The sequence below is a fragment of the Telmatherina bonti genome (genome assembly GCF_933228915.1).
Source record: "Telmatherina bonti genome assembly, chromosome: 3".
Taxonomy (NCBI): Eukaryota; Metazoa; Chordata; class Actinopteri; order Atheriniformes; family Telmatherinidae; genus Telmatherina; species Telmatherina bonti.
The window spans coordinates 1,886,298-1,901,529 of NC_136621.1; the positions used below are offsets into that span (position 1 = coordinate 1,886,298).

Here is a 15,232-nt window from a genome sequence, read left to right on the forward strand (position 1 = left end):
CATCACACACCATCACACACTATAACACACCATCACACACTATAATACACCATCACACACTATAACACACCATCACACACTATAACACACCATCACACACTATAACACACCATCACACACTATAATACACCATCACACACTATAACACACCATCACACACTATAACACACCATCACACACTATAAAACACCATCACACACCATCACCCACTATAACACACCATCACACACTATAACACACCATCACACACCATCACACACTATAACACACCATCACACACTATAACACACCATCACACGCTATAACACACCATCACACGCTATAACACACCATCACACACTATAACACACCATCACACACTATAACACACCATCACACACTATAACACACCATCACACACTATAACACACCATCACACACCATCACACACTATAACACACCATCACACACCATCACACACTATAACACACCATCACACACTATAACACACCATCACACACTATAACACACCATCACACACTATAACACACCATCACACACCATCACACACTATCACACACTATAACACACCATCACACACCATCACACACTATAACACACCATCACACACTATAACACACCATCACACACCATCACACACTATAACACACCATCACACACTATAACACACCATCACACACTATAACACACCATCACACACTATAACACACCATCACACACTATAACACACCATCACGCACTATAACACACCATCACACACTATAACACACCATCACACACTATAACACACCATCACGCACTATAACACACCATCACACACTATAACACACTATAACACACCATCACACACTATAACACACCATCACACACTATAACACACCATCACACACTATAACACACCATCACACACTATAACACACTATAACACACTACCACACACTATAACACACTATAACACACTCCCACACACTATAACACACTACCACACACTATAACACACTATAACACACTACCACACACTATAACACACTATAACACACTACCACACACTATAACACACTACCACACACTATAACATACTACCACACACTATAACACACTATCACACACTATAACACACTACCACACACTATAACACACTATAACACACTACCACACACTATAACACACTACCACACACTATAACACACTATAACACACTACCACACACTATAACACACTACCACACACTATAACACACTACCACACACTATAACACACTATAACACACTACCACACACTATAACACACTATAACACACTACCACACACTATAACACACTACCACACACTATAACACACTACCACACACTATAACACACTATAACACACTACCACACACTATAACACACTACAACACACTATAACACACTATAACACACTACCACACACTATAACACACTATAACACACTACCACACACTATAACACACTACCACACACTATAACACACTATAACACACTACCACACACTATAACACACTACCACACACTATAACACACTATAACACACTACCACACACTATAACACACTACCACACACTATAACACACCATCCCACCATCCTCTTCTGTGCCGTGTCTGACTTTTCTCTCTGTATTCCAGCTGTGGGCCTCTGGAGTTTCGCCTGGTGCCTCTGCTTGCATGTTGGTAGGAAAACAAGCCAGCCATTGTGTGAGTCTTCGCCTGATTTTATCATTTTGTCTGAACTGCAGCACATGGTGTCATGAGCATGTTATTTTCCTGAGGTGAGACCTGAAATAGCGGCTTCGCATGTCATGCTTTAGCACAGATGCTGAGCGAAGTAGCTCGCTGTAGCTGAAACCCTCCTCAAACCCTCGGTTTGTGAATAGCCCACAAACAGCCTTTTCAATAGATAAATAACAGCACTCTGCTCTAACTCTCTCCTCCACCTCAGCACAATGCAGTAAAGGCCGGAGGTGAACGTGCGAGGTAGAAATGAGTCTGACTTCTTGGTTTTTGGTGAGCGGTGGGGGCACACGCCATCGTCTGCCCAGGGAGATGATCTTTGTGGGGAGGGATGACTGTGAGCTCATGTTACAGGTACAGCACCATATCTCCACCAGATTCCCATCTTCGTCTGGCTGTGAAATAACCCGAGTGGAGTGCAATGAGTGAGTGTGTTTTGTATGATTCAGTCCCGCAGTGTGGACAAACAACACGCCGTCATCAACTATGAGCCAAACACGGATGAACATAAAGTCAAGGACCTGGGCAGCTTAAATGGGGTGAGTGGATCTCTTATGTACTCGTTTGCATCTTAAAGGAGCCCTCTGCAGTTTTCAGAAAATAAGTCCTGGTTGTGTTTTAAGGAGAACTTAACCCTGCTGGCCGCTGTGTCATCTCAACCAGAAATGTGTGTTCAGTTATGGGAAAAATCAATGTGAAAGGAGAGCCACTGAGTTGCATCATGGGAAATGTAGTGGGGAAGTTATGGCTCATACAGAGACATAAACACCAGAGAACTCTTCTCTGCTGTTGAGCCTGTTTCTAACTTTTCCTCGGAAGTCGTTTAACTCATGGAAAGGCTCTAAAATTCCCCAAACGGCATCATGAGCTGGGCGTGGAGAGAAGAAGTCACAAACTTCTACGAAGCCATTTTGATTAGTTCGCTGCAGATGTTTCTACAAGACTAAGTTAACAACATCAAGATCGTTCTCAGGCCAAAATCTAGACGTGATGCAGACTTCCTTCTCTTTAACATTTTGAACAAACATTATGTTATGCAGTAATGTAGCTGTAACTTCTGGACTCGTCGGGTTCAGCCATGAGCAACTTCAGGACTTTTCGCCTGAACTCAACAACTTTCTGAGACCCGGTAAATATCAGCCAAAGCCCGGTGACGTTTCACAAACAAACGGCAGCCTCCCTGTGTGGACTTTACATGTTCTCCCCATGTATGCGTCGGTTCTCTCCTGCTTCCTCCCACTGTCCACATGCATGTTGGGTTGATTGTATTGGCAGCGAGAGTGAATGGTTGTTTGTCTCTGTGTGGCCCTGTGATGAACTGGTGACCTGTCCAGGTGTACCTGCCTCTCACCTGATGATTACTAGGATAGACTCCAGCTTCCCAGAGACCTTTACGTGGACTAAGCGGTTCAGAAAATGACCGACTAAGGTCATGCATAATTTACTTGAAGGTGAATGAAATTCCAGGAGTGCTGGTGGTATTGACTCTGGTTTGCCACATTTATTCTGACTGAAGCTCGAGAAACGCTGCTTCCCTTCCAGCCTCAGCATTACTGGCAACTTTTCCAGCAAGCCGTGCCAGACCAAACCCTGGGAGTTCCAGAGGAAGCGTTCATGTCTTTACATGTGTCTACATGAGAGAGCTGCATAAATAAGCACATTAAATAAGCAGTTGGGGGAAATGGTTTGGACCTGGAGGCACAGCGCTGATGTGTTTTAAGAGTTTGAACCAAACTCATGACATGTTTTTAACCTGACTCTTTTGCATTTGTTTGCAGACATTTGTCAACGACGTTAGAATACAGGAGCAAATCTACGTCACGCTGAAAACCGATGACAAACTGCGGTTTGGATATGATATCCTTTCAATAATTTCATCTGTCAAAAGCAGTGACGCTCAGGACACGGCCAACACTGTAACTTTACCTGTTCTTGAATTGCCATGAATGCTCGTCGTACGCTGCCTGCTGTATTATAGATGAGACCATCAGTGCACGTTTCTCACCCCTGCAAAGGCTCCCTGCCTTTGTTACCTTAACCCACCTCACATACCAACCTGTTCACTGTGGTTCGAGGAGAGCTTCATATTCCTGAAGAGGCCCTCAAGGTGAGATGGCATGCTGTGCAGTGAAAGAAACCAACAGAATTGTTTCGGACAGCGTGGGTATACCTGCAGGAGCACGATGGCCTCTTGCTGTTTTTCCTACTTCATCATTACAGAATGAAAGAGATGTGCTAAAATGGCCAAAAGCTACTTTTAAGGTTTGATGAATGTGTCATTTGGTCAAACTGCCCAGGTTTCTGCAGAAAAGAAGAAAGAAATCTCAATTATCCATATTCATTTTTATTATTCTTGTTAAAAGAAAACGTATTTAAGGCTCAGAAAAGTAAGAAATTTCACGTTAAGTCCTGTTCATCAGTTTGAGACTGTTTCTATAAAGTCGCTTTGCTGCTGCTTCTTCATTCGCCAGCACGAGAAACTGAGCAGCCAGCTCCAGCTGAACCAGAAGAAACCTCCAGAGGCAGAATCGTCCAAATCGCAGGCCAAACCCTCAGAAGCAGCGGCGGCCTCCTCCAACACTGCTGCTCCTGCAGCCTCAGAGGTCAGCAGGTCAGAGGAAAAGACAGCAGGTAAGCTTAAATACTGATACGGTGCAAAGGACACGCATTGTCCTTAATAAGATGGAAGATGCAACAATATGTTGCATGTTTTACTAATCTGCTTTCACACATGCACCAGAAACATGTTCTGGTGGGGATGCATGTGAGAACGTAGATACACAGGTTCATTTACTCACTTTTACCCCGTCAGTGTGCCCAGCTAGCTACCTGATGTGAGGACACAGATGACCAGGACAAGTCAAAGAACTAAACTATGCAAAGCTCCAGAACGTTTAATGCATTTATTTATTTCACTTATATAGCGCTTTTCCAAGAACTCAAAGATGCTTTACAAAAGTAAAAACAAGGCAAAATTTACAGTGAAAGAACATGGCGAGATAAAATACAGACTATAGAAATAAAAATTTTCAGAAAAATTAAGTGGTAGAAGTTACAGTGCTGGTGCAAGTTATTTTATCATATCACTGACACCTTTAAATACATTTTGTATCAGCATAAAAACACCATTTTGTACACAGGCAGCTTCGTCACTTTGCTACTGCTGTGAATAAAACAGTGAATAAATCATTAAAATGGAGCGCCTCTGGTCAGATCACATGTCCAGCTGGAATAAACGTGTTATAATACCTCAGCTCATCATTCAGTTCATTTGTGCGGTTTCTGCGTATGCTCGAACCACGTGGGAGGTTAGGTGGCACGATGAGCTTCTGGAAACTCTTCTAATATGTCGGCAGCAAAACAGAACTGGACTGTGGTGGCAACACGTTTCTTTCTGAAAATCTGAGTTTTTTTAAGCGTCTCGATGGTTGAAAGGCTTTAATCTACCCGTTGCTTGTGAACATATTTGATTAAAAATGATTTTCTTATGAATTAGCATAAACTTCACATGTCATGTTAGAATCATATGAAATCCATCAACAGTCCATGAATTCCTGTTCCAACGCTTTGGCTGGTGCTGACATAAGAGCTCTAGTTTCCAACCAGCCTGTTGTAAATGTTGCAGGTTTGGATTGTTAGACACTAACATACTTTTGCCAGGAGACTCGGCAGTATTGCACAGACGTACCCCCCTTTATGGCCAGCCTGCTTGGTGGGGGGATGGAGACACCGCTGATCAGCAGCCGGGACGGCCAGAGGAGAAGAGCTCAGAGCGGAAGACAGAAAAAGCCGGAACAGGCATGAACAACGTTCCGTAAACATTACAACACAGATGCTATAGTGTAGTTAAGGCAAAAATAATTTTATTTATGAGCTCATTTAAATATGGTAATCTTCACAACTTTGGAACTTTATATTTGCTGATATTATTTGCATTTAGTTGAATTTATTTGGCAAATTCATCTTTTTGCATAAATTCTGACAGAAACCAAGAGAAGTGCAGAGGTTCTGAAGTCTCACCCCCCAACAGCCGCCAATCAAGAGCCAAGTTACTTTGAAATCCCAACGAAGGATAATCCATCTTCCAATAAAGCGAGTGGTGAACCCCCCTCACGAGAACAAGAAACTGGTGCTTGTGCTGCTGCAGAACCCATCCACGGCCACGCCTCCTTTACCATTGAGTTCGACCCAGGAGCATCAGGTAAAGTGACTGTCAAAGATCGAGTGGCAAAAGTAGGACCGGAGACGCGACCACGTCCTAAAAGAGCCGGAGGGGAAGAGCTGAGTCCTCTTCAAACCGCCATGGTAGCAGCAGAGGTTAAAGTCGCCGACTGGTTGGCTCAGAATGAGCTGCCATTGGCTCTAAAAGAGACGGCTGCAGAAGATGATGGAGAAAGCGTTAAAAGTGACGTTCCTGTGCAGCTGAGGAGTCTCAAAGGTATACAGTATGATACGGCGTTGGCATTTGGTTGGTATTTTTCTCTCGATGTTCTCGATGTTCTGACCCATGTAGTCTCTGTCCTACTCGTAAGCCAGGCAGTAAGCATGAGGACGGCACTCAGAGTGATTCAGAGAATGCCCTCGGGGAGCAACGCAGGACTGCAGCTCTGGAGGAACGCTCCTGGGCTCTTTGGGGCAGCGGTGGGATGAAGATTAGAGAAGGCCGTGCAAATGTACCAGAAGGTCTCTTTGCAGAGGAGGACAGTCCTGCACGTCGTCGCAAGTCTGCAACTTCCAGAGTGACAAGTGGGCTGGCAGCGAAGCGACGTGGCTCGGCACCACAGGAGCAGAGTGGATGTGACGAGTGCCATCGCCATGGAGATGACTTCAGCGACAGAAGGACCTACATCATTGAGTTGGAGAATGGAGATAACGACGAGGAAGAGGCCAGGAAACTGATAGACACGGTAAAGAAGAACCACCCAGTTCTGTCTGTGTCCAGTCGTCTTCGCATCATGTGCCAGCAGCTTTTCCCCTGTTTTGTGTGTGTTGTAGGTGTTCGGTGTGGATGAGCCGTGTGTTTCTAGGTTAGGAGGCCATGACCAAAGAGAGAGGCTCATTTCCCAGAGGTCTGGTGCCGGAGACAAAGGAAAACCCGGACGCTTGGAGACAGAGGTGCAAATGTCTCTCACGTCCTTCCATAAACATTTTTCTCTTTCATCATCATCTTTTTATGCATTCAGATTTTGTCTGAAGAGTTGATGGTGGGTGGTCCTCGCTGGGTGTCACAGTGGGCTACTCTGGCTGCCAGCCACATCAGGACAGACCCTGAGGGATCCGGAGGGGACAGCCATATCACGGTGGCAGAGGACAGAGGTACGCCACTCGGTTTTCTCAGTACACAGTGTCCTACCATGAAATATGTCTGCTTCTGTCCATGAGTTCAGATTAAAAACTGTCACCGTATTTCAGGAAAATGTTCACGCAAAACTAATTTCACTCTGCTGAGTCAAAGGAGAGAGCAGCAGGTGAGCCTGCAATGACGCTAGGTGAACCCAGATTAGCTACGATTAGACTGCTGTTTCTCAAGTGGGGGTACGCGTACCCCTGGGGGTACTTCCCTGTTCCAGGGGGTACGTGAAATTTTTTGAAAAGGTTTTTCAAAGGCGTATAGTAGAGATGTGCAAAACACAATTAAAGTTTAAAAGGCCAAACACAAATGATAAAATGCTGTATTTCATGTTTTTTCTGAACCAAAAGTACTTTGCACTGGTTAGGGGGTACTTAGCTGAAAAAATATTCTACAGGGGGTACTGTGTTGCAAAAAGGTTGAGAACCGCTGGATTAGACAACCGAAGCCAACGCTTTAGACAACCGGACAGAGTTTTCATCCCATTTTTTCATTTGGAATAAAAGTTAAGGAGATGAAAAGTGGCCGTGTAAAGACCTGAATGAAAATTATAAGTTCAGTGGCTGGCTATAAACCAGCCACTGAACTAAGTGGCTAGTTTGTTTTTTAGTGCTCTATCATGTTCATTCTGCTTTAATTTAATTTGGTTGTTTAGCACATGCTTGTTGCCTTGTCCCGCCATGTCTTCTCCCGTCCCCGCCGGTACTTTATCTTCCTCCTCCGCTAATGAAAAAAGTGAAGAAGGATGCTCGTGTGGAGCTGTTGCTTCAAATTATAATTAAAATCAATTTTTATTATGTGGTTTTCCACATTGTAGCTAAAAAGAAAAGCAGAACGTGGAGTTTGGTTATTCCCGGTCTGCAGTCCTACAAATGGAGGGGGGGTTAGGGTTGGGTTCGGGTTAGGTAGGTAGGGTTACGGTTAGAGCCCCTAACCTTGTCCCTGCAGCAACACTGGACTCAGACTCTAAGTAATAAGTCCAGCATAAATCCCACAAGGATTCCAGTTCAACAAATGCTTCACTTTCAGAATATGTTTTCATAAAAGGTTGTATCATTCAGTCAATCAGGTTCTGGGCCTTTATTCACTCTATTTTTGTGTCTCAATGCCTTTAAACTGTATCTCCTGTTTTTTTTCTTTACTTGGTTCAAGCTGCTAAATTAATTAACCATCCCCACTTTAGACATTTTTACACACTTTCAGCACTAATAAACATGTGAAATAGCTCTAGATAAATAAGCAATAAATTAAAACAATGTGCACTGGTCATTGATGTTTGAAGACTTTCTCTCTTTTCAGCTGAAGTAAGTGAATCCAGCCCTTCAGCCTCTGCTGCATCCTCTGGGTACACAGAGCGTAAGAGAAGAACCCTTCCCCAACTCCCTGGTGAGGATCTCATCCGTGGCAGGAGGACCCCAGGTGAAGGTCTTCGTGCAGAAATGGGCGAAAAACAGGATACAGAGCTACAGGAAAAAGAGAACCGAGACGGGAGGATGTCCATAGGAAAGAATCACCCTGGTCATGGCACTGGAGGAGTGGGGAGTCGTGGTAGCAGTCCCAGTCGGTGCCTATCAGCCAAATCAGTGGACAGTGGTGGTGGGAGATCAGGGCCGCCTGGTGTGTTGACCAAACCCTCATTTCGTCCACTGACCAGCGCGGAGAAGAGAATGGAGGAGGCAAGAAGGAGGAAAAAGGAAGAGGAGAAAGCTAGAGAAAGTACTGGGAAACCATTACTGAGGCAAGAGAGTTTTACTGTTGACAAACCGAGCTGCAACGTACCCATAGAGCTCATTCCTCGCATCGATGGGCTCACAGGCAGCCGAACTCAGAGTAGAGAGGCTGGCATCGACAGTGTCACACTGCAGAAAGACTCTGAAGCCGTGGCAGCCTTTCTAGAGACCACTGTATCAGACCAAGGTGATCCCCCAAGTCAGTCCATTGAAGGCTCCATGTCACCAGAGTCCGACGTGGACACAACAAGCACAGTAAGCCAGGCTGATGGGGTAAGAAAAGTAGTCCAGAAACGTAGAACTCTTGCGGGACAGCAGAAAGAAAGAACAGTGGTGTGTTCATCCAACAAGGGTGCTGCTGGAAGCAGGGACACTCAGGACCGCAGAGTCAAGACCAGAACATCTTGTAGTCAACAATCTAGTCGCCCATGGACCTCCCTGGACCTAACTGATGATGATGTAAACTCCAACTCTCTTCTTTCAGACTCACAACCCAGCTCTGTGCAAGAGTCCCGAGGCTCTGGTGCCAGAGTCCAAACTGGGAGCGCAACAGTTGGGGCCAGCACCAAGTCTAGTCGGGCTAAGATAACCCAGGCCCCAGCGTCCTCTGCTGCAAGTAAAACCAGTAACGTCCCCAAGCCTAGGCCTACAAGGACATCTCTGCTGCGGCGAGCCCGGCTTGGAGATTCATCAGACACAGAACCTGCTGATGTGGACCGAATGTCAGTGGCCTCCGAGGCTTCCACCGCTAGTTCAGCATCCAGGACAGGACTGGCCAGAAAAGGCATGTCCAGAATAGAGGCTTTAGCACAGCCAAGAAGACCTAGGGTTGGATCTCCTTCTGCCCAGAGTGACTCAGAGGCCACAGTGACAAGGAGCAGAGGTCTGGGGCCCCGCAGTGCAGCAGGGGATTACGCCATTAGACAAGGACTGAGAGGGTCCAACGTGACCCCAGTCTCTGGGCCCAGAGCCAGAGCGAACAGCGCCTCCAAGCTGCCTGATAAAAGTAAAGGACCCGCCTCATATGGGCATGTTACACCTGCTTGTAAGTGAGAATATGCTTTACAATGTCCAAAACCATCTTAAAGCTGATCTGTCACACATTCCAGTCTTCATACCGTCTTAAAATTCATCCTCTCATGTTATACAATTTTCTAAACATGCATGCTTACAGAATAATTTCTAACATTTCTTAACGTAAGTAAATAAATAACATTTTTAATCTAAAAAAATTCCTTTGTCTCAAACGAGACTTTATTCAAACTCTTTCCTCAGCTGGCACTCGATGGCGCCGTGTGCCGGTGGACTACGCCTCCACGTCAGAGGACGAGTACGGCTCCAATCGCCACATGTCCAAACAGGGACACACAAGGCCTTTCCCGTCCAGTCGGGTTGCCCAGTTAGGAGGTTCAGCCCCAACGACCCCAAGTCCTGCAAGCCTGGCTGCCTTAAAGCAGAACTCCAGGGACCAGGATGAGTATATGAGAGACTGGACAGCACACAGCGAGGAGATAGCCAGGTACGTACGGTAGCTGGGAAGGGCTTGAGTGCCATGTGAAAGCAGTTGTGCATCACTTTGCATGAATTTTAGATTTCTTAGTTATATGGCTGGTCATAAACATGTTTATGTGTAGGAATGAAGTGTGGGACATGCAGCAGTCCCACACTTCAAGGCCTCAGCAGAACTCTATAGTACTGCAGAGAGAAGAGTTGACCATCTCGCAATAAGAGGTCAGGTGATTTAAGAGGGACAGAAGACACGTATCCAACACTACAATGTGAAGTCAAATAAAGCAGTTCAATGGAAATACAAGCTATGCTTTAGACCAGGTTTTTCAACCTTTTTTGAGCCAAGGCACACTTTTTTTCAATGAAAACTCACAAGGCACACCACAAACCAAAATGTTTTGTTTGTTTTTTTTGTTAAAAATAAAAGTCCATATTAATATAAAGTCCATCCTGTCAAAGTGGCCTTCAATAGAAATAAGATAAACACAAGAAAAATTAATTTTATTCTCTTTTACCTGGGCCCTGGATGAACATGGAGCTGCTTTTTAGACCAATCAGGTGACATTGGATCATTTCTCATGACACACCTGATGATCTCTCACGGCACACTAGTGTGGTTGAAAAACACTGCTTTAGACAACAATGGGCGCTCTCTGAGAGAGGTGACCAGCAGATGTGAACTAACAGAGTGTGAGCTGATATCAGCAGCAGTTGTCTCAGAGAGAAGGCAGCAAATTACCACCAATCACAGAAAGACATCGTTCAAACAGTCCGGACTTGCTGAAATATTTTAGCCCTCCTTCAGTCACCGTCATGACGTGTGTGTGGTATCCATGAGATTCTCAGGATCGGCAGGTCATTTCACAAACTGGTGAAATTAAATTTTCCTGCTTTAAGACCATGAGGCATTCTGAAGAAGGCAGTGTAATTATTTTATGACCTTCTGTTGGTACATTTAAATGGAAAAAGGGGGAGTGCTATAGAGCCCATGACGCAGGACTTCAGTTTAAACCAAGGGTATAAAAATAAGTTATCATTGTTGTATCTGTTTATCAGGATCAGCCAAGATTTAGCCAAAGACTTAGCCATGCTCGCCAGAGAGATTCACGATGTGGCAGGAGAGATCGACTCAGTCAGCCCGGCAGCGACGGACCCCGGAGCTCTGGGAAAGTCATCACATGATGTAAGAACCACAGCATTACTCTGATTTTTTATTTTCTTATTGAAATAAAACATGAAGTACTAACCATTGAGCATATTAACCACATTCTTATTGAAGCTCAGCTTTTTGTTAGGAGCTTATCATGCATCTGATGAAGCACTTAATCTGTCATTTAAATCTGTTTCAGCTGGAGGACTCTGCATTTGATGACAGTGTGGACCTTGGTGCAGAGCACAGCAGCGGGCGATCTGTGGAGCTCCGACAGCGAGGCGGCAGTGGGCAGAGCTCCCGGTCTATCCGTCGGCAGACATGGAACAGAGATGATGTAAGTTCTACAGTAATAAACAAAACCTTGTTGTCAGTGGCACAGGTATCTGCATACTTGACCGTAAATTAAATGAAATAGTAGCAGATTGACATGTCCGTCTGTACACCAGTTTGCCACTAGAGGGAGCGCCAAACTGGTCCCCCTCTAAAGTGTCTCCTCTGACTGGGCCAGAATAATGGTCTTATATTCACAGCCACGACGGTCCGGCCCGTTTCAGGGGGCCAAGGCCCTGAGTAGGCTTTAAATGCAAGGCTGTGCAGATGAATCATGGTAACATATATAAGCTGTTTTCCTTCTGCTCTGTGCATAATGTTGCCGCAGCACATATTACCCTGCAGAATAGCACCGCATTCCCGCAGGCTAAACCTTTCCCGTCATATTTAACTGTCCCAGCCATGAAGCTATTTGTTGTTTTTACCATCAAATCTGTGCCGCTGTAGCATTTTAGCATGTTGAAATATGATGTTGTTTTGCAACTTATAATGCAGTATTTCAGGTTTATAGCCTGATTTTCACAAATGTTATGCATCATTTTCCCACTGGCTATGCCACACAGCCACATTTACATGTACATATACGTGTGCAGTAACTGATGACTGGTGGAGGTCGGAAATACATCTGAAGAATCTTAAAATGATGCAGCATCATGTAAATTGTTGAGCTGTGCATTAGATTTGTAATATAATGAAATCCAGTGTCGGCTGCACGATGCCCTGCATGGTTGCACACGTGTGAAACAGAGCTAACCAGGTTAAATGAAGATATAGCGTTGTCATGCTAGTCTTCCCGTCATGTTACGTGTAGTCACATGTTTCTGCTTCGATCGTCTACCAGGCAGTTCTAGATGGTTTGCTACTTGCATCTGTGAACCAACTTTCTACCAGGATCCGTCAGTCCGTCGACAAAACAGCCTGCAAAATCAGGTGAGCAATGAGCCAAATTATCTTCATATCAAATCCATTCTGGCCTCAAAAGAGGATGAACGGAGGGAAAAATAAGCTTGTATTACGTCTAGTTAAGATTATTAGCAGTGTGTTGAGCTGAAACTAGGCCAACGGCCTCTGTGTGAGTGGCACATCACAGATGTTTACTCCGCCAACCTGAGGCACATTTTTCTCATTAGGATGACAACGCAAAAGGATTTCTCCCTTCTTACAATCTGCAGACAAAGCTTGAGTAAAATTATCAGTCAGCCAACACCTCTAACAAGAACTACATGAAGCGTGTTTTCACTTTCATCTATTTTCGTTACAACGTGGCTTCAAGGATCCTCTTCAAGGATAAGGAACAGAAGTGGGAGGAGATGGAGACCAAACTGCAGGCAGAGCATGACTCCTTGCTGCTCAAGAGCTCAAACAAGGTGATGAACAGGTTCACCAATCACACCTGAACACCTGGTTGCTTATCAGTCAGTCTACTTTATCCACACAAGCACTATCAGACTGTTATTCTATTATTTTCTGTTTTCACTTCTATCGCTGAGAAAGTTCCAGGAGTTCAGAGTCGACATAGAGATGTTTCATTGTGTTTCTGAGGAAAGAACCGTTTAAAACATCCAGCAGCTTAGAGGTTCTCATCAAGCTAGTGTTTGTTGTTTGTTTGTTTGTTTGTTTGTTTTCCAACACTGATTGGAGCAACATTTGAGCCTCCACATATCAGGTCAGGTCAGGTAACTTTCCTCATACCCGCTGGTGGAATTGGTTTGCAGCTTGGCGTTAGCTTAAAACACACAAACACAATTAAATACAGTTGTATAAAAACCATTGCAGACACATCAAACGTGATCCGTTCATCATCTTACCTCCTCTGGAAGCGCCTTCAGATCGGATCGGATCGGATCAGAATCTTAAAATGATGCAGATCGGATCAGATTGGATCGGATTGGATCGGGAAAACATGGCTGGCAGAAGAAAGCCCCCGGTCACATGTGGCGACTGGATCAGAAGCAGCGAGCTGATTTCATGGCACACGTGTCAAAGTGATTCAGTGCTTCATGAGGCTTCAGTTGAAACAAGTTTGTGGTAATTTGCCAAATTACAGAATTGTTGAAATTCTTCATTTTATAAATATTAAGAATTAAGCATAAGAAGCTCCAGGGTCTTGTTTATTATGCTGCATTAGTGCTGCAGAGTCTGTACAAGTTGTTTCCAGCCCGTTCTTCCTCCAGGTAGTCTTCCCAAGGCCACGTGTCATGTGCTCCTTCAGAGAGTTTGAGAGTTAGTTCAGAACAGATTCCCGGTCCATGACCACCAGCTGGAGTCAGACCCAGCTGTGGGTCTAAGTACCGGACAGTCTGAGAAAAGCCTCAGAAATGAAATTCGGGTTGTGTCCTCACAAAGACATCTGATCAGTCACCACCAGCAATGCTTGAAACCCTCAGACAACTCTCCAGAAGCTCACTCAGGCTGCTGAACTCATCAGATACGGTTGTTTCAACAGAGGAGGAAAGAAGTTACAGGCTTGCTTCCACCTGAAGCTCTGCCTCTCACCCGGCCTGTCCTCGTCTGAACTCCTGAAGAGATGTCTGACTGAGGCACCGGCCACAGCTCGGTCTCATAAAGCATCTCTGAGAGGCCAGGGCTCGACTCCAAACTCATTTCTACTGCAACACAGACATTAAGCAATTGATTTATTTGATGACAGTACTTTCATTTACTTAATCACACTGTCAGGCTCCCCAAGGGTCAATTTTTTATCTATGTTCTTCACAGGAAATTTCGACAATTATTCAAGATCTGAAGAGGGTGGAAAGACAGCTGGCAGGTAGGGATGTGACGCTTCGCTGCAGGTTTCAGACGCAGCAAGAAGCAGAATCAGCTCCGTGTTACTAATGTGTTCAACTCTTCTCACACCTCTGTTTGATTCCAAACTGATAGTAATCGACATGATGGTGGATCCGGATGGTACCCTGGATGCCCTTTCCAGCCTGGGCCTGACAAGCCCACTGACTGACCAGAAGATGAGTCCTGGGACTGGGCCAGGGGCGTCAGTTCTGCAGGCTGGAGCAGTGGAAACCTCCTCCAGCACCGTCTCAACCCTCAGGCCTGAAGGTCTGTCCAGGGAACCCCGTGGCTGCTCAGACCACACCAAAGTGGCAGAATGAGACCTGGACCCGGATCAGGTGTCTCCATCCTACGACTGCTAAACTAAGGTAACGTACTGGAAAGCATTCTTTCTGTCAGACATGTCCCGAAGCCCCTGGAGTTCACCTCCATGTGCGTTTCAAAGATTCCTGCTTTGTATTAGTTTGAGATGATGAAGAAGATAAAGATGCCTTTTCCCGCTGAAGCGAACCAAGTTTGGCCTGACTGCAGTGGAAGAGGAAGTACAACGAAAAGACGCGCGATTGGCGTGTTTATGAAGGAACTATGTGGAGGAAAAGCATCGTGTTTCGTGTTGCAGCTCA

The 15,232-nt window shown here is 45.1% G+C and overlaps 1 protein-coding gene across 1 annotated transcript; it reads left to right on the plus strand.

Moving 5' to 3' along the window:
• Positions 1-1,690: 1,690 nt before the first annotated feature.
• On the plus strand, positions 1,691-14,929 carry cep170ab (centrosomal protein 170Ab; the record flags this gene model as incomplete). Its single annotated transcript, XM_079265010.1, has 19 exons — positions 1,691-1,711; positions 1,956-2,101; positions 2,197-2,286; positions 3,526-3,604; positions 3,796-3,854; positions 4,219-4,378; positions 5,408-5,545; positions 5,733-6,185; positions 6,284-6,654; positions 6,743-6,862; positions 6,931-7,063; positions 8,397-9,872; positions 10,103-10,346; positions 11,393-11,519; positions 11,686-11,823; positions 12,661-12,749; positions 13,093-13,186; positions 14,538-14,589; positions 14,703-14,929. Exons 2-19 carry the CDS (start codon positions 1,997-1,999, stop codon positions 14,927-14,929), a joined length of 4,155 nt encoding a protein of 1,384 aa, XP_079121136.1. The 5' UTR covers positions 1,691-1,711; positions 1,956-1,996.
• Between the last annotated feature and the right edge of the window lie 303 nt (positions 14,930-15,232).